General features: G+C 40.4%; 1 protein-coding gene across 1 annotated transcript in view; it reads left to right on the top strand.

Annotated features, from left to right (window-relative positions):
* Nucleotides 1-15,903, top strand: part of sec63 (SEC63 homolog, protein translocation regulator) — a 118,831-nt gene that overhangs the window by 42,325 nt on the left and 60,603 nt on the right. Inside the window, exons 3-5 of the mRNA XM_043687079.2 lie at nucleotides 1,353-1,467; nucleotides 7,128-7,240; nucleotides 14,336-14,397. Of these exons, the coding sequence (XP_043543014.1) occupies nucleotides 1,353-1,467; nucleotides 7,128-7,240; nucleotides 14,336-14,397 (290 nt within the window). The remainder of the gene's footprint in view (nucleotides 1-1,352; nucleotides 1,468-7,127; nucleotides 7,241-14,335; nucleotides 14,398-15,903) is intronic.

Raw genomic sequence — 15,903 nt, 5'->3', positions numbered from 1 at the left:
TACCTTCCACATCACTAACTTCTCTAACTTCACCGCCAACCTCATTCCATGTCCAGCCCTTACTCTCCTTCACTCCTCTTTGACTTGGCCTTACCTGTCCATATTTTCCCACCTATCAGCTCCATCCTTCCCACTGACCGATCACAACAGCCCCCTACCTGCATCTACCTATGGCTATCTCACCTATCTTCCCCCAGCCCCATCCCCATCCCTGTGTTTATTTCTGAGCTTACTGACCCCTTCCCCATCCTGATGAAGGGTCTCGACCTGAAACATTGACTTTACCTCCTGATGCTGCCTGGCTTGCTGTGTTCTTCTAGCCTCCTGTGTTTCTACTCCTAACAGAGTGCCTGTCATGACTGCCTTTTATTGTCTGTGTGTAAAGCACTTTGGGACATCTTGAAGGAATGATAAGGCACAGTGCAAGTACAAGTTTCTATTTCTGTCCATTCCAGAATGTGTAGTGATGTGGTGTACTGTGTGAGCTAAATATTATGTAAAGTGATCATATTGGATCAATTGTAATGAATAAAAATTTAAATTGTGACCATGTTAACACTGATTTTTGTGAATGAAGATAAAAGCCAAGACTGTGCAGCATTTTCACAAATTCTAATTAGTAACGTTTGTTTAGTCTGCCTGGGCACTGAATGGCACTCCTAATTACTAATACACTCTTAGAGGATCTATTCTCTAATCTTTTCTGTGTTGTTTTATCTGAAATGGAACAAGGCAATTGGATCCCTTCCTTTATTTCTTGAATTAGCTGTGCCATTTCTCTAAATTTGTGTAAGGCTGCTCACTAATGTCATAGTGTTCCTCCAATGACAGAACAGCTCATATCAGCATTCAGTCACACACGTAACATCCTGACCTGGACTGACCATTGGCATGTAACTTTAGTGTCACATGAGTGCCAGGATTAAGTAAAGGAATAAATCCAAGTACCTTCCAATTTCACTTGCAAAAGTGCAACAGTTGTTACTTGCCTCGACTCTTGACAGGGTTTCAAAGTTGTGACCTTTGGGTTACAAATAATCTGAAGATGATGGATCAGCACTGATTAATAGACCAGGGCAGAAGTCAGATATTCTGCATTGTGGCTCATGCTATGACTCCTCCGAGCCTTGTCACAATCTAAAAGGCTCACCTAAGAAAGTGATGGAATATTTATTATCCACATAGGGTACATTTACATATGGATGGATGTGATGGTGGACTTCATTGAAAATTATAATATTACATATAACATGAGAGCCATATGCTGAGAACGAAAGATTTTTTGAAGATGATGTTAAGGTGTCGGTAAATTTCTGTAAAGAACTTTCTAATTATTTATTCTTTTTAAACAGAAAAATAGGACTCATTTCTGGATGGGTACTACTCTGCTGTCTTTTATATAAAGTTTCAATAATAGAAAACAGAGAAAAAGAATATAACCCATACGAAGTTCTTGGAGTCGACCCTGTAAGTAATTAATCGATTGTTTCCTGTCAAGGAATGGTGTTATATGATGTACAATGACGAGGGTATTACCCTAACACACTCTATAGCTGGTACTCTCTCCCCATGTTCTAGTCTTTGTCCTTTATTTGCACCAGTCTTAGACCTTGAAAACATGGGGAAAAAAACACTATGTATGAAGTTGCTTGTATTGCTTTTTGACTTGCCCAACAGGAGCAGAATTGATAAATTGCCATTTAATTTCTCTTACTGTGCTGGGAAACTCTATGATGTCTCCTTGGCACACCAAAGACTCCCAAATCCTTCACAGATTTTTGAGTTAAATCATATCCTACTTATTGTGGCATAATGTGTCATTGTAGCATGATATCTGAGAATGACAACAAGTTCTTTGCCTGATAGATGTGCTGGAGTGCCTGTTTCCTGATGCTAGACCCTTGCCCAAAAGTCATAGGTGGCGATTTGCACAAGAGCTGGAGAAAATAGATGCTTTTGGGAATAAGAGCAAGTGTCCCTGCATGCCACTTATGAATGTAGAGGAAACTATGCATACATCTGTTTAATAATAGGTCTATGGTTAGCTTTTGATTTGTGGAAGTACGGTATTCAGAAAAATTGTTGTTAAAAATGAACATACAAATTTTCCTGAAAAGTACTGGCATTTTTTCAATATTGCTAGTGAGGTGAAAAGTTCTCATGAGGTTTAAAACTTGATCTGGATTCCATGAGATAGTGGTCTATGTTTAATTATCATGAGCTGAATCTGGTTTATGAGAACATCGACACCCCACTTTAGTAACCAGATCCTTGGTTTTATATTATGTAACATTTTTTCAGTAAATTGAAATTTGCCTCTGAAACAAGGTTGATTTTTCGTTGGGAATTTGTAGTGTGGCATGAAAAGTTAAAGGATGCGCAGTGGTGAATAGAGGTGGAGAAAAGAGCAAGAGTGCTGGATATTGTAGATATGGTGATCTGTTCTAAATGTTGTCTTGCTGCACTATTTTCCAAGATTTGTCAGCGGTTCAGTGTTTAAAAGAAAGGAAGAAAATCTTAAGTACTTTATCGAGGCAGAGAAAGGTGTCAAAGTGCTTTGCATAAATTATGTTGTTGGGAGTGATGTTGGTTACTGGTATGCCAACATGGAAGTCCCATATCATCTGCTGAACAGCAACAGATGACGGACAAGTTAATCGGCTTGTGGTGTTGGAGTTTTGATGTTTGGGAAGGACACCAGGGAAATTTTCAGAACTTAATTGAACTCTGAAATAAGCTTCCAACCACATTTGTGCCATCACTAAGGTAATCTGTCTATCTCTACTATCACCTGAATTTGCCTCTGTTAGTTCATCTGCTGGAACCCCATGTCTTTGTTGGCTCTAGACTCCATTTATTCCTAAATACTTCTGTTGGGTCATCTACAGTCAATCCTTTATGAACTTGCATTCTTCCAAACATCTGCCTGAGTCAAAACTTGAAACAATTTCCTTTTCCCTGTTATCTAATCTTCACTGACGTATATTCACTCCCTGTCAAGCAACACCTTTTTTTTAAAAAAAAAACTCATCCTTGTTTTCAAACCTCTTTTTAGCCAAGCTCATCCTTTATCTCTGTAATCTCATGCTGCACCTTCTAAACCTATAAACTCTAGCACTTTGAAGGCCAAGACAAGTAGATGTATGGAAACACTACTACCTGAAAGTTTTTCTCCAAGCCACTTACCATCCTGACTTGGAATTATACCACCATTTATTCACTGTTGCTGTGTCAAAATCCTGCTACTCCATTCCTTCTAGTTCTGTGGGTTTACACCCCATAGGATGCAGGGGTTCAAAAAGATGTGTTGACACCACCTTCTCTTGGACAATTAGGGGTGGGCAATAAATGCAGTATTATCTGCATCTGATGAACAATTAACTTTTTTTCTAAATAAGAATGCCCCCTCAGGTATTTGCACTTATCTAATTCTGACTTCATGCATCATTTTTAGTTGCTTTATATTATTAGTTGTGACTTCAGTTGCCTACTCATAGCGTCATAGTCATAGAGGTGTACAGCATGGAAGCAGACCCAATCTAGTCCCACCTGCCAGCACCTGGCCCACATCCCTCCAAACCCTTCCTATTCATATACCCATCCGGATGCCTTTTAAATGTTGCAATTGTGCTAGCCTCCACCACTGGCAGCTGATTCCATACACATACCACCCTCTGCTTGAAAAGGTTGCCCCATCTCTTTTATATCTTTCCGCTCTTACCCTAAATCTATACCCTCTAGTTCAGGACTCCCCCACCCCAGGGAAGAGACGTTGTCTATTTATCTTATCCATGCTCCTCAAGGTTTTATGTATCTCTGTAAGGTCACCCCTCAGCCTCCAATGCTTCAGGGAAAACAGCCCCAGCCTATTCAACCTCTCCCTATAGCTCAAATCCTCCAATGCTGGCAACATCCTTGTAAATCTTTTCTGAACCCTTTCAAGTTTCACAACATCTTTCCGATAGGAAGGAGACCAGAACTGCGCACACTATTCTACAAGTGGCCTAACAAATGTCCTGTACAGCCGCAACATGACCTCCCAACTCCTGTACTCAATACTCTGACCAATAAAGGAAAGCATACCAAATGCCGCCTTCACTATCCTATCTACCTGCGACTCCACTTTCAAGGAGCTATGAATCGACACTGCAAGGTTTCTGTGTTCAGCAACACTCCCTTGGACCTTACTATTAAGTGTATAAGTCCTGCTTATATTTGCTTTTCCCAAAATGCAGCATCTAGCATTTATCTGAATTAAACTCTATCTGCTACTTCTCAGCCCATTGGCCTATCTGATCAAGATCTCGTTGTAATCTGAGGTAACCTTCTTCGCTGTCCACAATATCTCCAATTTTGGTGGGATTTGCAAACTTACTAACTGTACCTCTTATGCTCACATCCAAATCATTTGTATAAATGAAGAAAAGTAAAGGACCCAGCACTGATCCTTGTGGCACTCCACTGGTCACAGGCCTCAAGTCTGAAAAACAACCCTCCACCACCACCCTCTGTCTTCTACCTTTGAGGCAGTTCTGTTTTCAAATGGCTAGTTCTCCCTGTATTCCGTGAGATCTAACCTTGCTAACCAGTCTCCCATGGGGAACTTTGTCGAATGCCTTACTGAAGTCCAGAAAGATCACGTCCACCGCTCTGCCCTCATCAATCCTCTTTTTGCTACTACTTCAAAAACACTCAATCACATTTGTGAGACATGATTTCCCAAGTATAAAGCCATGTTGACTATCCTAATCAGTCCTTGCCTTTCCAACTACATGTACATCCGGTCCCTCAGGAATCCATCTCAACCCTTAACTTGTGCTCACCAGTCTATAGTTCCCTGGCTTGTCCTTACCACCTTTCTTAAACAGTGGCACCACATTAGCCAACATCCAGTCTTTCGGCACCTCACCTGTGAATATTGATACAAATATCTCAGTAAGGGACCCAGCAATCACCTCCCTAGTTTCCCACAGAGTTCTAAGGTACACCTGATCAGATCCTTGGGATTTATCCACTTTTGTGTTTGAAGACATCCAACACTTCCTCCTCTGTAATATGGACATTTTTATATCTTCCATATTCTTTCCACAGTAAACTCTGATGTAAAATATTAGTTTAGTATCTCCGCCATCTCCTGCAGTTCCACACAAAGGCTGCCTTGCTGATCTTTGCGAGGCTCTATTCTCCCCCTAGTTACCCTTTTGTCCTTAATGTATTTGTAAAAGCCCTTTGGATTCTCCTTAACTCTATTCGTCAAAGCTATCTCATGTTCCCTTTTTGCCCTATTGATTTCCTCCTTAAGTATGCTCTTACTGCCTTTATATTCTTCTAACGATTCATTTGATCTATCTTGTCTATACCTGACATATGCTTTCTTTTTCTTAACCAAACTCTCAATTTCTTTAGTCATCCAGAATTCCCTATACCTATCAGCCTTTCCTTTCACCCTAACAGGAATGTACTGTCTTTAAACTCTCGTTATCTCATTTCTGAAGGCTTCCCATTTTCCAGCCGTCCCTTTATCTGGGAGCATCTGCCCCCAATCAGCTTCTGAAAGTTCTTGCCTCATACCATCAAAATTGGCCTTTCTCCAGTTTAGAACTTAAATTTTAGATCTGGTCTATCTTTTCCATCACTGTTTTAAAACTAATAGAATTATGGTCACTGGCTCCAAAGTACTCCCCCACTGACAACTCAGTCACCTGCCCTGCCTTATTTCCTAAGAATAGGTCAAATTTTGCACCTTGTCTCGTAGGTACATCCACATACTGACTCAGAGCATTTTCTTGTACCCACTTAACAAATTCTTCTCCAACTAAACCCTTAACACTGTGACAGTCTGTGTTTGGAAAGTTAAAATCCCCTATCATGACCACCCTGTTATTCTTACAGATAGCTGAGATCTCCTCACAAATTTGTTTCTCAATTTCCCGTGGACTATTAGGGGGTCTATAATACAATCTCAATAAAGTGCTCGTCCATTTCTTATTTGTCAGTTTCACCCAAATAACTTCCTTGAATGTATTTCCAGGAATGTCCTCCCTCAGTACAGCTGTAATCCTCTCCTTTATCAAAAATGCCACTTCCCCTCCCCTCTTGCCTCCCTTTCTGTCCTTCTGTCACATTTGTATCCTGGAACATTAAGCTGCCAGTCCTGTCCATCCCTGAACCACGTTTCTGTAATTGCTATGATATCCTAGTCCCATGTTCCTAACCATGCCCTGAGTACATCTGCCTTCCCTGTTAGGCTTCCTGCATTTATCTCACTGTTTCACTTTCTCCCTTTAAGACTCCTTAAGACCTATCATTTTGACGAAGCCTTTGAGGTACATAGGGTGAATAGCCAAGGTTTGTTTTTCACAGGGTAAGTGAATCCAAAACTAGAGGGCATAGGTTTAAGGTAAGAGGAGAAAAGTTGAAAAGAGACCTAAGGGGCCACTTCTTTCATGCAGGGAAGGTGCATGTGTGGAAAGAGTTGCCAGAGGAAGTGGTAGAAGCATGGTACAATCACAACATTTAAAAGGTATCTGGATAGGTACATAAGTAGGAAAGGTTTAAATGTTGGCACATGGAACTGGAGTAATTTAGGATATTTGATCGGCATGGAACAGTTGAACCGAAGCGCTTGTTTCTATGCTGTACAGCACTGACTCTATCTGACTAAATATTTCTTCCTGTAGTTCTGTTGTATTTTGTTTTATAATATTCCTGTGAAATCCCTTAAGACTTGTCATGACATTAAAGGCATAATACAGATGTATAGTTGATGAGACTTGAATTTTTTCCTCTGGAATATCACATTCAAAGAATGGACTTTGTATTGTCTTCGTTCAATCCATAACATTAATATAACTTTACAAAATAATAGTATGATATGATACAAATATGCCAAACTTCAATGCAGGAGTTTTTAAAATATAAATTTGACAGCTATTATGTAGGATTTCCATACTATAATCCAATTAGTGAACAATACTTTCGGTGCCCCAAGAATGCAAAGTGCATTTCTGCAAATGTATGTTGACTTGTATCCAAACAGATTTTAAAATTTTATTTGTATTGGGACAGAAATGGGTAATAATGTTTCCAATAGCTAACTGGTATGTATTTATTTCTTCCTGACCTAGGGAGCATCTGTGGCAGAAATTAAAAAGCAATATCGACAGTTGTCACTCAAACATCATCCAGATAAAGGAGGCGATGAAGTCCTGTTCATGAGGATTGCAAAAGCCTATGCTGCGTGAGTAGTAGCAGTATCTACATGAATAGGCTTTTAACTAGGAAAAGAAACTGTGTAGGGGTTTTCTTTTTAAGAAACATCAACAGTAGGAGTAAGGTTCGGCCTGTTGGTCTGATCCACAATTCAGTTTGAGCCTGCCTGATCCTCTTATCTCAACACCATACTCCCACATGTTCCCCTACCCTTGATACCTTTGGTGTCTAGCAATCTGTTTCTTAATTATATATTCCGTGACTTAGCTAGCACTGCCTAATGCTCTAGAGAGTTCCCCAGGTTCACCGTCCTCTGAGTGAAGAAATTCCTAATCTCAGTTCTATATGTCCTATCCATATCCCACAAGCAAAAGAAGTCTGGCCACTTCTGTCAAAATTACACTATTCAAATGAGATTGACTCTAATTTTTTAAAACTAAAGTGAGTACAGTCCTAATTAAATCAAACTCTTCTCATATGACAAACCTTCTATTCCAGGAGTCGGTCTTATAAGCCTTCATTATACATCCTCTGTGGCAAGTATATCTTTCAGACCATAAGGTGTAGGAGCAGAAGTTGACCATTTGGCCGATCAAGTCTGCATCACCATTCAATTAGATCACTGCTTAATTTAGGATTTGGAACTCCACTTGTTTTTCTCCCATAATTCGTATTTCTCTTACTGATTAAAAAATTGTCTATCCCAGCCTTGAAGTTGTTTAACAAACTAGCCTTGACAGCCCTCCATGTTAACAAATTCCTCAGATTCACTATTTCCTGAGAGAATAAATTCCTCCTCATCTCAGTCTTAAATGGGCAACCATTTAATCTGAGATTATGTCCTCTGGTCCTCGACTACCATGCAAGGATATCAATCTCTCAGCATCTACCCTGTCCAAGAATATTCACTTCTTGATTCTTGCTCACAATCTGCATAACCTTATGTTGTTCCTGTGTTATATTCCATCTGCCAAGTGTTTGTACACTCACTTGACCTGTCAGTCTCCCTCTGACTCCATGTATCATACTCATCAACTGCCTTCCCACTTTGTTTTTTTGTGTATTCAGTATACTTAGTACATTCACTTCCCTCATCTACCTCATTAATAATAATGCAGATGTGGACGCAGCATTGATCCTTGGTCCAGTCCATTGTTACAGTTTGTCATCCTGAAAATACATTCCTTATTCTCAATTCTGCCTTCTAACAGTTAGCCAATCCTCTATTCATGCCAATATACTATTCCTGGCACCATGGACTCTTATTAAGCAGCCTTATGTATGGCATCTTATGAAACCCTTTTAGAAGTCCAAATAGGTTATGATGACTAGTTTCCCTTTATCTATCCTCAAATAATTGTAATGAATTTGCAAGGTGCGATTTTCCCCTTCCTGAAGCCATGTTGACTCTGCTTGATTGTTATTTTTCTAAATACTATGCCATTGCATTCATTATAATAGACTAAAATTTTCCCAGCTGCTGATATTAAACTAACTGGCCTATTGTCAGTTACCTATTTTTGGTTTTCCTCCCTTTTAAAATAAGGATGTTACATCGGCAGGTTTCAAATCTTGAACCTTTTCAGAATCTATGAGATCATGGAAGACTACACTTCTATTTTTCCACTGAAACACTGCCCCCCTCACCAAAAATCCTATTGCCTTTGATTACTTAGTATTTTTGGAATGCTATTCATGCTGACTACTGTGAGGACCAATGCAAAGTCTTTGTTCAACTTCTCTGCCTTTTTCTCGCTCCCAATTATTATTTCCCCAGCTTTCAGTCCCATAAATTTCACTACTATGTTTTTAAAACTGGGACTAAGTTCCTTCAATTCCTCCTCCTCCTCCTCCTTAGATCCTTGTCTTACAATAAACTATTTTGACATGTTTATGAACTGTGGGCAATACTAGAGTCATAGAGATGTACAGGACAGAAACAAGACCCTTCGATTCAACTTGCCCATGCCAACCAAATATCCTAAATTAATATAGTCCCATTTGCCAGCACTTGACCCATATCCCTCTAAACCCTTCCTATTCATATACTCAACCAGGTGCCTTTTAAATGTTGTAATTGTACCAGCCTCCACCACTTCTTTCTCTGGCAGCTCATTCCATACACACCACTCGCTGTGTGAAAAAAGTTGCCCGTTATCCATCACTTCCTCAGGAAGTTCATTCCACAGGCAAATCACTGTTAAAAATAAAATGTCCCTCATGCTAATTTTAAATCTCTCTCCTCTCACCTTAAAAATGTGCCCTCTAGTTTTGAAATCCCCCGTCCTACCATTAATCCTATATATACCCCTCATGACCTTATGAACTTCTATAAGGTCACCTCAACCTCTATGGTCCAGTGAAAAAAACATTCCACCCTATCCAGCCTTTCTTTATAACTGGAACCTTCCATCGCTGGCAACATTCTGGTAAACCTCTTCTGAACCCTCTCCAGCTTAATAATATCCTTCCTAGAACTGGGTGACCAGAACTAGACACAGTACTCCAGAAAAGGCCTCATGTTTTGAGTTGTGGAGATGCTTGTAGGTTCCTTTCCCAGATTTCTTTCCCTGAACCAAATGAGTTCTTTTATACCAATCCTTCATCACTATTAATGGTGCAGACCTATGAATTACCAGATTTATTGAAGATATTTTTGTGAATCTGTTCAGGCGTGTTATTACACACCTCTGAAGCAGGTGGGATTTAAATGCAGAACTCGTCCAGAAGTATGGACGAAACCAAGGCACCACAAGAGCCCATTAATTTCTAATTTACATGACTTGCTACTTTAGATATTTATGAACAGGTTGATTAAAAATATGACACACTTTCGCGAGTTTTGAGAAGATTTGTAGCTCACGTTGAGGTTTTGGATGTGGGTTTGCTCACTGAGCTGGAAGGTTCATTTCCAGATGTTTCAATACTCTACTAGGTAACATCTTCAGTGGGCTTCAGTCGAAGCAATGCTGAAAATTCCTGCTTTCTATTTAACTTCAAACTTCGAACTTCAAACCAGCGTCTACAGGAAAGCAACACATACAGACCAAATACTGAACTACAGAAGCAATCATCCCAACACACTCAAACGAAGTTGCATCAGCACATTATTTCAATAAGCCAACACACTGCAGGGAAAAATCACCTTTCTCGTGTATTCAAAAAGAATGGGTACCCAATGAACACAGTCTGCCGATTTCTCAGCAACAAACCCAAACAAGCAGACTAAACACGTCCAGAAACCCGAGCCACTCTCCCCTACATCAAAAACATCTCGGAAATGACTGCCAGACTACTCAGACTCCTTGGCATCATGGTAGCCCACAAATCCACCAACACACTAAAACAGTAGCTAATGAACTTGAAAGACCCTATACAGACAATGAGCAAAGCTCATGTCATTTACAAAATACTGTGCAAGGACTGTAAAAAAACACTACATTGGACAAACAGGCAGAAAACTAGCCACCAGGATACGTGAACACCAACTAGCCACAAAAAGACATGACCCTCTCTCACTAGTATCCTCACATACAGATGAGGAAGGACACCACTTCAATTGGGACAACATATCCATGCTAGGACAAGCCAAACAAAGACACAAACGCGAATTCCTAGAAGCATGGCATTCCAACCGGAACTCTATCAACAAACACATCAAGTTGGACCCCATCTACCACCTCTTGAGAAAAGGAACAGGAAATAACATCACCACAGGAAATGATGTCACCAACCCAAAGAAACCCAAACATATAGAAAGCGGGAATTTTCAGCAGTGCTTCGCCGGAGACCCACCGAAGATATTACCTAGTAGGGTAATACAAGGTCTGGAAATGAACCTTCCAGCTCAGCGAGCAAACCTATATCCAATGTGACACATTTCCAGGAGCAGGTGGGACTTGAACTTAGGGTCTGTTGGCTTAGAAGTAGGGATGCTACCACCAACCCTGAATGGATTTATTGAGCACTGCTTCATAACTTGCTATACTAAGATTTGGATTCACTCTCTTAGTTGCTGATATGATAACCAGTATATTGCATTGCAAAACAGCTGATTCTACCTATGGACTCTATTTCACTGTTAAATCCTAAGTGTTAAATACATCACACCCACTGCTGACCTTTCTGTAATATTTGACTGTAATGCTATTAATAACAGTAGCTAGTATGATAGTATTGTACCCATGGCTTTGATTATTTTGCTTCAGTGTGTCAAATTTTATTTTAAATAAAGAAATCACAGGATTTCGCCAGTGGTTTGGGAATGACATTCTTTGATAAAGCATGTGTTTTCTGTGAAAGCTAGTGAGCAGGATCATAATATCTAATTGGGCCAACATATTTCCTGCGAGTAACTATCATACTTTAAATTGCAATATCTCTTCTCCAGTGTAATAGCTGTATTGTGATAAGTGGAATCCTTGCATATGCTGCATTAATGAGTACAACAGGGCATGCCAGGAGCAGTATCAGGCATACCTGAAAATGAGGTGTTAACCTGATAAAAATATAACACAGAACTACTTGCATATCAAACAGTGGAAACAACATACAGTAGACAGGGCTAAGTGATTCCACAACCAATGGATCAGATCTATTTTACCAAATACTTCCACAAACCCATCATCCTCAACAAGGGGGAGCAATATCAGTGCAAAAAACCTGGCTGAATTTGAATTCATCTTCACTCTGAAGGTGGCTGGATGCTCAATTTTGAGTTACTAAATCTGTTATCCGATTTAGCATGGTGGCAGTGCCACACTGCAGAATGGAGGGAACTCTCATTATGAAGACAGGACTTTGTCTCCATATGGCCTGAGGAGTGATCATTCCTCCTGGTACTGATCTAGCCACATGCACCTGAAACAGGTAGATTGATGAGGGTGAGGTCAAGTTTATGGAGAGACAATGGCCTTGTGATATAATTGTGATATAATTGGTAGAATCCCGAGAGTCAGGTAATGTTCTGGGGACCTTGGTTCAAATTCTGCCATGGCAGATGGGGGAGTTAAGTGTCTCATAATAACAATAAATTCATTGTCAATTGTTAGAAAAATCCATCTGGTTCACTAATGTCTTTTCGGGAAGGAAACTGCCATCCTTAACAGGTCTGGACTACATGTGACTCTAGACCCACTGTAATGTGGTTGACTCTTAGCTGTCCCTGGGATGGGCAATAAATCATCCTGTGAAAGAATTTGAAATTAGGAGATTTTTTTCCTCCTGTTGATTCCTTTGTCACATGCCGTAGATTAAACATAGCAGCTATGTCCTTTAGCCTGTCAGCTTGGACAATAATGCTGCTAACAAGCCGCTGTTGGTGATGGTCATTGAAGACTCCCGCCCAAATTACGTGCTGTGTCCTTGCTGCCTTCATTTCTTTCTACAAATTTTCTTCAATATGGTGGAATACCGGTTCATCAGTTGAAGTGATGTGATAGATGGCTATAAGCAAGAGGATTCGTAGAGTTATAATCAGAGTCATTTCAGGACGGAAACAGACCCTGCAGTCCAACTTGTCCGTGCTGACCAAGTTTCCCAAACTAAACCAATCCTACTTACCTGCATTTGGTCCCTATCACTCTTAGGTCTTTCCTATTCATGTACCTATCTGAATGTCTTTTAAATGTTGTAACTGTACTTGCATTTACCACTTTCTCTGGCAGTTCATTCCACATGAGCGACCCTTTTTTAGAAAATTTGCCCGCTGGGGTCCTTTTATATCTTTCCCCTCTCACCTTAAACTTATGCCCTCAAGTTTTGGACTCCCCTACCCTGGGCAAAAGACCTGGGGTAACATCCTTGTAAATTGTTTCTGCACCCCCTCCAATTTAATAATCACCTTCCTATAGTAAGGTGACCACAATTGTATACAGTCCTCCAAAAATGGCCTCTCAATGTCCTATACAACTGCAACATGATGTCCCAACTCCTATGTGTAATGATTCCTTGCCTATGTTTGACTTGGTGCTGAGAGATTTCATGGGGTCCAGATCTGGTGTTAAGGACTCCCAGGGCAACTCCTTTCTGACTCTGTATACCATTGTTGCACCACCTCTGTGCTGCTGGTGGATCAAACTAGAAGGTATAGTGGTGGTTTGGAATGTTGTCTACAAAGTGTGATTCCATGTGTACAAAAAATGTTAAGAAACAGCCTGACTAATTTCTGGGATAAGCTTGCCCCAATTTTGGCACAAATCTCCATATGTTGGTAAAAAGGGCTTTGCAGACTCAACAGTGCTGTTTCTGCAATTGCCGACATGTTGGGTTTGATAGAATTAAGTGGCTTGCTGAGCCATTTCAGAGGATCCCCTGTAGACCATGCCAGATGTCATCAGTATGTTTCTGTCCCTAAAGGGCATAAGTAGACCAGATATGATCTTACATTTGATTGCCGTTACATTGTTACCATTCAGCTAGCTTTAAATTTCAGATTTTATTATTGAATTCAAAATTCGCCATATGCCTTGGCAAAAATGTTTTCCGATCCATTAGCCTGAGCGTCTTAATTATTAATTTTTGCCGTTACAGCTATGTTGCTGCTTACTTACAAATTAATGTGAAATCTCTGGCTTAATGCTGCATGTGTTTGGGAGTTACTATGTGTGCAGAATACAATGGATGCTATTGTAATGATTACTGACAATATTTAAATTTAAATCAAAAGATTGAGGTGTGAGATGAAGTAAAAAGGGTAGTGGCTGCTTGGTTTAAATATCCTATCTTCCTGATTTTGATATGGTCTGTGGAGGATTTGTGTCCTGAAAAAGGTTTGTTTGAAACTACCTGACTCGGATCTTCCAGTTTTGTCTGTATATAGTCATCATAGTTGTGATCTCACCAGTCTGCAGAAGATGTGCTTACTTTAAGTATTTCATATGTCAATGAAAATGCGCAAGATACGTGATGCGTGACTGCGTCGTTCAATAAACAAGACTGAGAATTAAAATTGAGCCCTTGAGAATCAAACCGTATCCCCTAAACATCAAGAAGTGGCCCTCAAAAAAAAATCTCAAGATGACCCCTTGAAAATAAGCATTAGACCCCTGAAATTCAGCTTCATGCTACTATCATTTTGAATATCAGTTTTAATATTGATATACACTTAATTCTTGTCTTCTAGTTTAACAGATGAAGAGTCTCGCAAAAATTGGGAAGAATATGGCAATCCAGATGGTCCACAAGGTACTTTGCCACTTCAGGGATTTATTGTTCTTGCCAGTTTGTTTTGGGAAAATTCATTTCCCAGGCATTCAAACCATTAACAAACATATGGATTTGGACCCCATTTACCAACCTCTCAGAAACAGAACCTGAAATGATATCACCTACCACCATAAACAGAGACAGATGAAAAACAAGTGGGACAGAACACCTATGCTTCACTAGAGGCTCATTGATGTTACCTAGCATGGTGACAAAGAACACTACAGCACAGGAACAGGCCCCTCGTCCCTCCAAGTCTGCACCAATCCATATCCTCTATCTAAATCTGTTGCCTATTTTCTAAGGACCTGTACCCCTTTGCTCTCTGCCCATTCATGTATCTGTCTAGATACATCTTAAGTGATGCTATTGTTCCCGACACCATCGTTGGCAACGCATTCCAGGCACCCACCACACTCTGTGTTGAAGAGTTTTCCATGTATATCTCCCCTAAACTTTTCCCCTCTCACTTTGAACTCATGACGCTTAGTAATTGAGTCCTCCACTCTGGGGGGGAAAGAAGTTACTTGCTATCCACCTTGTCTACTGTCATGATTTTGTAGGCTTCAATCAGGTCCCCCCTCAACCTCCTTTCCAATGAAAATAATCCTAATCTACTCAACCTCTCCTCATAGCTAGCACCCTCCATACCAGGCAACATCCTGGTGTACCACCTCTGCACCCTCTCCAAAGCATCCGCATCTTTTTGGTAATGTGGCAACCAGAACTGTACGCAGCTTTCCAAATATAGCCAAACCAAAGTTTTATACAAGAGTAATATGACCTGCCACCTTTTGTACTAAGTACTCAGTCCGATGATGGAAAGCATGCTACATACCTTCTTGACCACTTTACTGACCTGCGTTGCCATCTTCAGGGAACAATGGACCTGAACACCTATATCTCTCTGTGCATCAAGTTTCCCCAGGACTCTTCCATTTACTGCAGAGTTCACTCTGGAATTGCATCTTCCAAAATGCATCCCCTCGCATTTGTCCAGTTTGAACTCCATCTGCCATTTCTCTGCCCAACTGTCCAATCTATCTATATTTTGCTGTCTTCTCTGACAGTCCCCTTCACTATCTGCTACTCCACTAATCTTGGTGTCATCTGCGAACTTGCTAATGAGGCAACCTACACCTTCCTCCAAATCATTTATGTATATCACAAACAGCAGTGGTCCCAGCGCGGATCCCTGTGGGACATCACTGGTGATAGGTCTCCATTTTGAGAAACTTCCTCGCACTACTACTCTCTGTCTCCTGTTCTATCATCTAGCTAGAACACCCTGGACCCCATGCAACTTCACCTTCTTCATCAGCCGACCATAAGGAACCTTATCAAATGCCTTACTTAAAGTCCTTACGAAGTCTGTGACATCTACATCCCTCATCAATCCACTTTGTCACCTCTTCAAAGAATTGTATTAGGTTTGTAAGACATGACCTTCCTTGCACAAAACCATGCTACCTATTACTAGAGTAA

Source organism: Chiloscyllium plagiosum, unplaced genomic scaffold, assembly GCF_037043375.1.
Source record: "Chiloscyllium plagiosum isolate Xiang-an unplaced genomic scaffold, Cpla_swu_hap1 HiC_scaffold_3, whole genome shotgun sequence".
NCBI lineage: Eukaryota > Metazoa > Chordata > Chondrichthyes > Orectolobiformes > Hemiscylliidae > Chiloscyllium > Chiloscyllium plagiosum.
This window is presented reverse-complemented; position numbering and strand designations above follow the sequence as displayed.